The sequence below is a fragment of the Falco naumanni genome, chromosome 3 (assembly GCF_017639655.2).
Source record: "Falco naumanni isolate bFalNau1 chromosome 3, bFalNau1.pat, whole genome shotgun sequence".
In the NCBI taxonomy this organism is placed as follows: domain Eukaryota; kingdom Metazoa; phylum Chordata; class Aves; order Falconiformes; family Falconidae; genus Falco; species Falco naumanni.
In genome coordinates, this window is record NC_054056.1 from 10889065 (window position 1) to 10899736 (window position 10672).

General features: G+C 59.6%; 2 protein-coding genes across 2 annotated transcripts; both read left to right on the plus strand.

Moving 5' to 3' along the window:
* The first annotated feature begins 1276 nt into the window (after positions 1-1276).
* On the plus strand, positions 1277-4682 carry MUL1 (mitochondrial E3 ubiquitin protein ligase 1). Its single transcript, XM_040588074.1, has 4 exons — positions 1277-1434; positions 1533-1620; positions 1894-2014; positions 3334-4682. Exons 1-4 carry the CDS (start codon positions 1315-1317, stop codon positions 4061-4063), a joined length of 1059 nt encoding a protein of 352 aa, XP_040444008.1. The 5' UTR covers positions 1277-1314; the 3' UTR covers positions 4064-4682.
* Positions 4683-7421: 2739 nt separating this feature from the next.
* On the plus strand, positions 7422-9981 carry CAMK2N1 (calcium/calmodulin dependent protein kinase II inhibitor 1). The gene is made up of 2 exons (XM_040588076.1): positions 7422-7744; positions 8626-9981. The coding sequence occupies exons 1-2, from the start codon at positions 7585-7587 to the stop codon at positions 8694-8696; spliced, it is 231 nt and encodes a 76-aa protein (XP_040444010.1). The 5' UTR covers positions 7422-7584; the 3' UTR covers positions 8697-9981.
* The last annotated feature ends 691 nt before the right edge of the window (positions 9982-10672 follow it).

Sequence of the window (10672 nt, forward strand, 5' to 3'; positions counted from 1 at the left end):
CGGTGTAACGGCGCCTGTGTCTCACCCAGACAGAGCCCTGGCAAACGGAAGAGGAAGAGTTAAGCCCAGCACGGAGGCAGGTTGGGGGGATTCATACCGAATTTACCCCTCCAAAGGGAAGCCGAGGAGAGGGGGGGCTGCGGGGTCCCCAGCGTTTTCTGCACCCTCCCTGCGGCACCAAGGGCTGACGAAAGCTGCTCTGCGTAGCCATGGCAACTTGGTTTTTTAAATATAGAGCTGGGGAGGGGTGGTGGTAGTGGTGGTGGCATAAGGCCACCTGTGCCAGGGAGACTGCCGTGGGGGTTCGGCCCCTCGGACCCCCATGGAGCACGGGACTTGCCTGCAGCCCCCTCCGCCCACCCCAAAAGCGGCATCGAGGCCCTGAAGATCGGTATTTTACCAAAAAATCAGTAATTTTTTTCCTCCCCTTTTGCTGCTTTCCCAGAATTAGCAATGGCAAGGGGATAGGTGGGGGGAGCAGGGTCTTGCATCCCCCTGACCCCAGCACGGGGCTGGCTGGGACCTGCCTGCCTGGCCATGGCCCTGCACATGGCGTGGGAGAAGGACCCTGCAAAATGGGGCTGGGGGCTGCGTCCCCACAGCCCCTGTGCTGAGCTGTGTCTTTGCAGCAGGGGGGCCCTTCAGGGCCGTGGGGTGCTGCTGCCCCACACCTCAGTGAGGGGGTGTAAAGACACCCCCCCCCCCCCCCCAAGGTGCCATAGGGCTGGGGTTTGGGCAGACCCCCTTCCTCCAGCCCGGGGGACGGGTGTGCAGGCTCTGGCCTGACACCCCCGGAGCTTTGCAGGAGGCTGGGATTTGGGCAGCCACCCGCCAAAGGCCGGGGGTGGGGGTGGGCACTGGGGATGCTCCCCCCAGGGTCCTGGGGGTGTTAGGCTTGGGGCGCCACCACCAAGACCCTGAGGGGAGGCTGGGATTTGGGCTAATCCCCCCCCCCACCCAGGGCCCTGGGGGGCTGGAGCCGAGCCCCCCTTCCACGACCCCGGGGTGGTGGTGGGGAGATGTCTGTCCTGCCCCCCAAGGCCCCGGGGCTGGGATTTACCCCCGCTGAGGCCCTGTGGGGCCAGGGCCTGGCTTCCCTTCCCGCTCCCAGACCCCGTGGGCCGGCGATTTGGGCTCCCCCGCGACCCCCCAGCCAGGCCCGGGGGGGGGAGCCCCGTCCCGCAGCGGCCGCCCTGGCGGACCGAGTCTCTATGGTCGCGGAGCCGCCCGCCAGAGCGTCGCGGGCAACGTCATCACTCCGCGCCGGTGGCGGCGGGCGGTTGCCGCGGTAACGGCGCGACGGCGGCGGCGGCGATGGAGGGCGGCGGGCGGCCCTCGGCCGCGCAGGCCGTGCTGCTGGCCGCCAGCACCGCCCTCACCGCGCTGCTCTACTCCGTGTACCGGCAGAAGGCCCGCGTCGCCCGCGGCCTCGAGGTGCGTGCGGGGGGCCCCGGGGGGCGCGCAGGGGCCCGGCCCCGGGCCGCGGCCTAGTCCCGCCAGCTGAGCCGCGGCCTCCGTTTCCTCCCCCGCAGGGCGCCAGGAGGGTCCGGCTGGACGCGGATCTGCGGGCGGTGCTGCTGGAGGCGCCGGGGCGCTGCGTCCCCTACGCGGTCATCGAAGGTAGGGCAGGGCCCGGGGCGGGTGGCGGAGGCACGGCCTCACCCCGGCTGCCCCTCGCCGGGTGGGTTCCACCCCCAGCCCCTCGGTTCTGCGCCCTCAGCTCGTCTCCCTACTGCGGTGCAGCCGCTAGCTGTCCTGACAGCACAAAACATGGGCTCTCGGCCCTTCTGCCCCCGCATCTTGTTCAGATACCACCCATATTCACCTTATGCAATAAAAAATGGAGCAGATGATTACCAAGCACCTCGCATACACTTTGGGTTTGTCTTTCAGGTGTGGTGCGGTCCGTTAAGGAGACCCTGAGCAGCCAGTTTGTGGAGAACTGCAAGGGCGTCATTCAGAGGCTGACGCTGCAGGAGCACAAGATGGTGTGGAACCGAACAACCCACCTCTGGTACGTGCCTGGCACCCACAACCGTTCAGCTTTCTGACCGGCTGAGGCACCCTCTGAGCATGTGACACGCTGAAATGACTTCAGACATGGCCAGAGTGATCAAGGTGCCTCAGACCTGGACCTCACAGTTATGGCTGCCATAATGGGGCACATTTGGCTGTTTTCAGGCCGTAACCTTTCAGAGTTTGTTCAGGGGCTGTAGGAGACGAGCACGTAGAGTAACCCAGCATGGGCAGAGCATTTATCAGCAGCCCCATGTTATTGTTATCGGTACTTCCCAAACAAAACAACACCTTCAAAACAGAAATTCAGTTGGATTTGGGCAATACCTGCAGCCAGGGGACCTGAGGGTGGTCCCAAGAGCTGCCTGGCCCATGAGAGCTGCCAAAACAAGAGCATGATGATGCTCTTTGAGCTGATCGGATAATGTTGGGAGAGGGGTCCGCCAGAGTCAAGAAATTACTCAATATGAGTTATGCATCCTGCTCCCCTTTATTAGATTCTAACACTACTTATATAGACTCGATACACATGCATATTCCCAAAGCAAAAATATGATTGGTTATTAGCCTCTAAGCGCGCGCTGTGCTCACAACCCTAATTATCATGACTAAAATAAGCATTCTATCCATGCAGCTATTTGCGTTACTATGTTTCAGCCTTGCGGTTTGCTACTCCCTTTACTCCCATTCCTCTCCCTATCTCTCTTGGCCTTGCAGCTGCTTTCCCAACAGCTGTAGCTTGTTACCTCCACTGCCTGTTAGCACAACAAAGTTACTTGGTCTCAGGCTTCAAGAATAGCTCAAGGCTACTTTCTTGTTAACTTCAGCGCAACAACTTCAGCACAATTCTAATTACAGGCCTATTCTAATACCAGGCCTGGATTGTGCAGATTTTTAGGGATTCTATGGCCACGCTTCTGCAGCTATTCTTCTACAGGATACCGCTTATCAAATTCACATGTGTGACAGGCAGTGCTTCTTCTCACAGGGTGATTTCTGGCAACTGGGAATGCCACGGAGAGATGAGGGGGAATTAAGTGGGCCAAAGTGCTCTCCCGGTGATGGTGGAAGCCCACACGACTTCCACAGGGACTGTGGAAGCATTGAGGCGAGGGTGAAGGGCTTTGTGCACACCTGGATGGCACCATGAGGGAAAAGGCGCCACTCCTCAGGGAGTCCCATCCAAATAATCTTTGCTGAGGGCAGGTGACATCTGGCAGTCCCCAACATCGGCAGGTCAGCCTGCGCAGCATTTCCCTGCCAGCCTCGGGGGAAGCGCTAACACTCACATTTGCTTTATCCCTCCTCCTTCCCCAGGAATGACTATGAGAAGATCATCCACCAGAGAACCAACACGGCCCCCTTCGACCTGGTCCCTCAGGAGGAAGGCGCCAGTGTCACAGTCAGGGTGATGAAGCCACTGGACGCTGCTGAGCTCAGCCTGGAGACCGTGTATGAGAAATTTCATCCCTCTGTCCAGTCCTTCACTGATGTCATCGGCCACTACATCAGCGGAGAGCGCCCCAAGGGCATTCAGGAGACGGAGCAGATGCTGAAGGTGGGCACGGCACTGACTGGGGTGGGAGAGCTGGTTCTGGATAACGCCACGATCAAGCTGCAGCCCCCAAAGCAGGGCATGCCCTACTACCTGAGCGCCATGGATTTTGACTCCTTGCTGCAGAAACAAGAATCAAACGTGCGGTTTTGGAAAATCCTGACCGTTGTTTTTGGCTTCGCCACCTGTGCTGTCCTCTTTTTCATCCTACGGAAGCAATACCAGCATCACCGAGAGAGGCAGCACCTCAAGCAAATGCAGGATGAATTCCGGCAGGCCCAGGAGCGCCTGATGCGTGAAATGAATGCGGAGGGTGGAGAGACGCTCAAAAACGCCTGCATCATCTGCCTGAGCAACACCAAAGCCTGCGTCTTCCTGGAGTGTGGGCATGTTTGCTCATGCAACGAGTGCTACTGGGCTCTCCCTGAGCCCAAAAAGTGCCCGATCTGCAGGCAGGCCATCACCAGGGTGGTTCCCTTATACAACAGTTAAATTTCTGTGGCCGGGGAGGGGGAGCTTTTGGCTTTAAAGCTGCCTTTTGTGAAGGGGGTTTCTTACCTCACAGCTTGGGTGGTTGATTTTGGGGAAGGGGAGGGAGCTTGAGTGAGTGGGGTGCTTGGACTGGGGTGCAAAGCCAGGTCTTAAAAGGCAACGGTCCAGCTGATGCGGGCTCACATCGCGCTCCGGAGGTTTTCAGGGGGAGACGAGTCCTCACAAGGGGCACAGTGCTTAGCTGGGAGGTGCAGTTTCAAGCTCTTTGGTTAAGAGTTGGACTCTCGGGGTTTGCATCACAGCTGACTGAGCCTGCGATCCCTTACCCGGCTTCAAAAAACATTGTGGGGGGGAAAAAAAATGCATTACGGCTTCTCAGAGGCTGCAGAATTCGGGTGATGCTGCCACGCTGGGGCACGATGGAGCAGAATCGGCTCTCGGAGCGCTTGTGCGGGGGCTTGTGTGTACACAAGTAATTCTGTGATCATCCACGAAATGGATTTGTGACTGTATCACGCCAGGACACGAGACTGAGGAGGTGAAAACACTGGCTGATTTCTGCACTCGGCTTGAGCTGGGATAGAAAATGAGATGTAAAGTAATAAAATAGGACGAAAAGCGTGTTTGTCTCAGATCGTTAAGTGAGCCTGATGGGGGTGACTGCATCCGCTGCCCCCCTGCGCTCCCGGGGGCGTACACCCTGCGCTGATAAACACCTGCGGAATGTAAATTGCCCTGAGGTTGTGGTTAAGGGGGGTGGGATCCGGCCCCCCATGCTGAATCCGACACTGGTCATGCCAGACACCGCTGTCCCCTCACTGTCACCCAGCTGGTACCAAACCCCCAAACTTTCACACAGAAAAGGAAAATTCCCTTCCCTGACTCCCCCATTTTGCCATAAATCACAGGCGGGAACTGCACCGAGAGGGTTAACAAACCCAAAGTGAGGCTTCAATTAACATTTGCTGTGGAGGGCACTGAGGTTTTAATTAGAGAGGCCCAGCAATGGGGCGGGGGAGCTGTTGTATTGGGAGCCTGGAGCAGGAACAGCCAAAATCCCAGCAGCAAAGGAGCCCCTGGGATTTGGGGGAAGACCCTGCGGGCTGCCCAACACCTGCATGCAGGCAGAGCTGCTCGCATCCCCCGGACGGGTCCCGAAAAAGAAACAATTTTCAATCAACTTCCAGGAAAAATGGTGAATTTCACAAAGAAATGGGTCGTTGCCTCATTAAACATTAACGAGCCTGGCCGGGCAGCGTCCGAAGGCCACTTCGGTTGCGTGGCACGAAGCCACCGGCTGGATTTCCCCGCCGGCCCGAGGCCCTGGGCAGCCCCAGCGCCGGGAAGGGCCGCATCCAGCCCACCCACCGGCTGTAGATGGCGGTGGCTGCCTGCGTGCTGCCTGCCGGTGGGAAAAGCCAGAATCCCGGCAGGAAAAGCCAGAATCCAGCTCGCTGGCAGAGGTGCCCCTGCTCTCCCCGCCGTTATCGCCCTGTGTTGCCCTTGGTGCCCTTCTGCTGCTGCCAGAAAATGAAATTGCCTTTTATCAGCGGCTCAAAGTGCATCGTGGGGAAAAAAACACCCCAAAACAAGAACCCCCCGAGACTTTTCCTGAGGAATCGGCTCTGCCAAATCATGCACCACACGCCGCTGTCTCCCCAAGACCGTGGCTTTAAGATCTGGAGCAGCTGAGACCCCCAACTCCTTTTCTCAAAAGGAGTTTTCTGCTGAAAAATCCTATTTAGAGGCTTCTGTTTTCAGCTGTTACTGCCCATCACCCCTTGTGCTCTTCCTTTCCCTCCCCAGCTGCAGTTTCCTGGGGACCCACCACCCCAAAAAGCCTTGTCCCCTCGACGGGAACAGTGGGGAGGTCACTGCCTGCAGGCAGACCGGTGCAGGATGCGGCCTGGAGCCTCGGCATTGTGCCCGGGGAATGGAGCCACCACGCGAAGCCTAAAAATACACTTCTGGGGGGGCTGTGCTTCCCCCGTTACCTTTTGCCTCCTGTTTTCAAGCTTTCCCCCGTGATATCTCAGGCGTAGACGCAACCTTATGTAAGGAGCTGACAGCTCGGGGGTGTGCGGGGGCGCGGGAGAGGGGCTCGCACCGTGCCAGGAGCTGAAGCTTTCTGCACATGAGGGGTTTGGGGATGGGAGCAGCCGTGGGGCAGCATGCCCCAGTCCCAGTGTCACAGGGCGCCCCGTCATCCCCGTGCCACTGTCCCGCTCAGCCCCGAAACGAGCCAGGTTTCCGGAGAAATCCGCCAGCAGAGATGTTGCAACCCAGCCTTGCACAAAACCGCTTTTTTTGCTGCTGTCCCCACTGTCCCCCCCCTACTCTGCTTTGCAGGGGGTCCACCATGGGTGCCTGAACCCCACAGTGTAGCCGTGGCCTTCGCCAGAATGGTAGCCACAGGCTTCCCATGGCCCCTGGGCTGGGCTGGTTTGCCCCAGTGACCCACAGGGCTGCTGCAACATCACAGGAAAAAGCCCATGGGAAGCTCACAGTGATGTGTGGTGCCCTGGGAAAGGCTCGTGCGGGGACCCCCTGCAAGGACGCACAGCCAAAGGGCACCCAGACTGGCTCCCCAATTTGCAGTCCCCCACCGAGTGCCGGGGGCCCTGCAACGGCTCAGTTCTGCTGGGCAAATGTGAGGCTGAGCCCACGCTCCCCAGCGAGAGGTGCTGGGCTCCCTGGGGATGCTGTGGGGCAGCTCCAGGCTCCCCAAACGTGGCTGTGGGGCAACCTAGGCTCCCCAGGGATGCTGTGGGTAACCTGGGCTGCCCAGATGTGCCTGTGGGACAACCTGGGCTCCCTGGGGATGCTGTGGGGCAGCTCCAGGGTCCCCAGATGCGGCTGTGGGGCAACCTGGGCTCCCCGGGGATGCTGTGGGGTAACCTGGGCTGCCCAGATGTGGCTGTGGGGCAACCTGGGCTCCCTGGGGATGCTGTGGGGCAGCTCCAGGGTCCCCAGGTGCAGCTGTGGGGCAACCTGGGCTCCCCGGGGATGCTGTGGAGTAACCTGGGCTGCCCAGATGTGGCTGTGGGGCAACCTGGGCTCCATGGGGATGCTGTGGAGTAACCTGGGCTCCCCGGGGATGCTGAGGGGCAGCCTGGGCTCCCCAGATGTGGCTGTGGGGCAACTCCGGGCTGCTCAGGGATGCCTGTTCGGTAGCTCCGGAGTCCCCAGGGATGCTGTGGGGCAGCTCCGCGCCGCCGGCGCCCGCCGGGGGTGCAGCCCAGGGGATCCCCAGGGCTGGGGGCAGCCTACCGGGGCAGCCCACCGGGGGCGGTGCCGCGCCCGCCCCGTCCCGCCCGGCCCCGCCCCCCGCTCCTCTATCGCCGCCGCCGCCGGAGCCGCCGCCGCAGCCGCGGAGCCGCCAGCAGCGCCGGGCCGGGCCGGGATGTGACGGGGCGGCCGCCCCGCGCCCCGCTCCGCCGCTGCCCCGGGCCCGCGGGCCCCGCGCCCCGGGAGGCTGTCGGGGGGCGGCGGCGGCGGCGGGCCCCCCCCCCGCCGCCCCCATGTCGGAGGGGCCGCCCTACGGCGAGGGGCAGCTGGCGGGGGACGCGGCCGTGGGGCAGCTGCCCTTCCCCGTCCGCCTGCGCGGCCCCGACGGGCTCCTGGCCGGCGGGCAGGGGAAGCGGCCGCCCAAGCTGGGGCAGATCGGCCGCAGCAAGAGAGGTGGGTACCGGCGGGGGGCGGCCCCGGGATGGGGAGGGGGTGCCCGGCGTAGCGTCCCGGGGACCTTCCCCGGGGATGGGGCACCGCGTACCCTCCCGGGATGCGGGGCACCCCCGGGGACAGGGCTTGGGGCGGCGGTACCCCGCGGGGTGCCGGGCATCACGTCCCGGAGATGCAGGGCGCCAGGGAGCATCCTCAGGGACACGGCACGGTGCCCTGGGTACCCTGCGGGACGTCGGGCGTCGTGTCGTGGGGATGCAGGACAGTGGGGAGCATCCCCAGGGAGGGCACGGTGCCTCGGATACGCTGCGGGATGTTGGGCATCGCGTCCTGGGGATGCAGGATGCCAGAGAGCATCCCCAGGGAGAGGGCACGGTGCAGCCAGTATCCTGTGGGATGTAAGGCATCGTGTCCTGGGGATGCAGGACACTGGAGAGCATGCCCAGGGGCAGGGCACGGTGCCCCGGGTACCCTGTGGGATGCAGGGTCCTTCTCTGGGGCACTGGGTAGCAGAGACTGTCCCCATTGTGCCCTGGGTACTTTGCCGGGGCATAGGGCAGTAGGGACCTTCCCCAGGGACAGGGTATCACGCCCTGGGGAGCATGCCCGGGGGACAGAGGTGAAGGGACCTTCCCTGGGGACAAGGCACCATGCCCCGGGCCCTTTGCCAGGGTGTAGATGCCCTCCCCAGGGCTGGGGCACCAGATACCCCGCGGGGTGTTGGACATTGGACACCATGCCGACTTTGCTGCCGGCCACACCAGGGATGCGGGACCCTCACCAAACCCACCCCAGGGTGCCCACCACCCTGGGGTGACCTTGGGCGAGGAGAGCACGGCGGCAGAGTATTCATCACCATTATGTTTTTTTCTGCTTTCTAGTGGTTATTGAAGATGATAGAATTGATGATGTGCTGCAAAATCTCTCAGAAAAGGCCCCTCCCGGTGTTTAAAGCCACCCCTGGGACGCTCGGCTGAAGCCGGGGGGGCTGGTTTACAATGGCACAGGTTATCGGCAAAAAATAACCATCACCACCACCCACCCCCCCGACACCGCAGCACGCCCGGAGAGCCGTCCTCGCCAGCCTGCAACCCCCACTGCCCAGCAGCACGTCCAGGCGACGCGTGGAGGGGAGGGCAGTGAGTGAGGCAAAGCCCAGCGACAAATTAAAAAAAATAATACTACTACTAAATAAATTAAAAAAAAAAAATGGGAAAAATAACCACCCGCTCCAAACCCCCCCACCCCAGCCCACTGCCGCGAGGGATGAACGGAGGCATCGCACCGTGGCTCCGGATGACTCGTGATGGCTTTCCCCGGGGGACAAACCTCGCGCCACGCTAGATCGGGGGGTAAGAGGAAAGGGGGCAGCGAAAGACGGGGGGGGTCAGCCCCAGGGTCCCCCCCAGCCAGGGTTGTTCCCAGCGGGCACCTTGTTTACATTATTTAATCTTGCAAAAATGAATCCGTGCACTTGGATGTACCATGCTATCCCCTTCCTTATGATTTTTTTTATGTTGATGTCTTTGGATGTTGGAAAATGATATAAAAAATATATATTTCATTTTAGTCACGTTTTAAGGTTCTCGAGGGGAAAACCAAAACTTTTATAAAGGAAGGGCCTAGAGGAAGAATTGCTGGTTTATTTTTTAAAGCTTGTACTTTTTGGTTGCTGTGAGCAAAGGGACAGATTTTATATGTGTGGGGGGGCGGGGGGGGGAGCGCTCGGCTTTTCTAACTACCATGCAGTCTGTAGTGTGGGTGATCTTGGTTTTTTTTTCTCCTTTCTTTCTTATATTGTGGCAGTTTCTTCTCTTTAATAGACTGTATTAAAAATATATATATATATAAAAAAATTCTAATGTAATCACAAGAGTGCCAAACACTTGGAGATGCCAGAGGGCAGCGATTCCTTCCCCGAGTCAAGCAGCACTCGGGGCTTTCTGCTCTTTCCAGGGCTCTGTCGATCTCTCGTGGGGTTTTCTTTGACTTCTCTTTTCTAATCTTTCTTTTTAACTATTTTGCATGACGTGCATTAAAAAAAAAAAAAAAAAGGGAAAAAAAAAAGCGCCTCTTGCGTGAGGGCTTGGTTTCTTGTTTCTGTTTGCAACTCTGACTGACAGACCTCAAGGCAGGTTTTCTTTCCTCCTTTTCTTAAATATTGTGTATGTTGCACTTTTATCCACTACACAGGGCTATTTCTGCAATGTCCAAATAAAAAGGAAAATGAAACAAAATGGAAAAAAAAAATTATAAATCAATGCGGATCTGCCGTGCTTTCCCGCGTGCTGCCAGGGCCCAGCGCCGTGAGCATCCTTCCCCATCCGCCTAAATAATGCCCAAAATAATTAAGGAAAATGTGGCTGCTCTCCAGCATAGACCCCTTGCTACCAGGGTCGTGCTGCACCCTGAGTAATTACTTATAATTAATACTTATTTATGGGATATTTTTTTTTAACTGGAGAATGCCTCTAGGGTGCAAATTTAACGGAAAAATTCAATGCAAGTCCCAGAAGCGGCTGCTGGGGACAGGGACCCAAAAAAGCATTTGTCCCCTTCAGTGCTGGGAAAGCCTGTGGGAAATGGGGATCCCTCCCCCCCGACACCCAGATCCCGGCGGATTCCCTGCGCACGCCAGTGTTCCTCACTGCCCAGGAGTGGGGCGGTGGTGCGAGCCGATACCGCTCCTGCCTGCGCCACCAAGGGCGCCGGCAAACCTTCGTGCCAGAGGGAATAAAGATAATCACACCAGGGGAAGTGGGGGACGGGTTTTTACTGCCAAGAAAAGCATCTATCGCAATAAAAGTGGCGTGCCACCGCTCTGTACGGAGATGGCGGGGGAGGGGGGGGCTGGGGGCGCAGGGGGGAACCTGGAGTGGGACAGAGTTCTGTGCTGCCCGGGCACCCCCCGTGCAGGGTGCGCAGCGC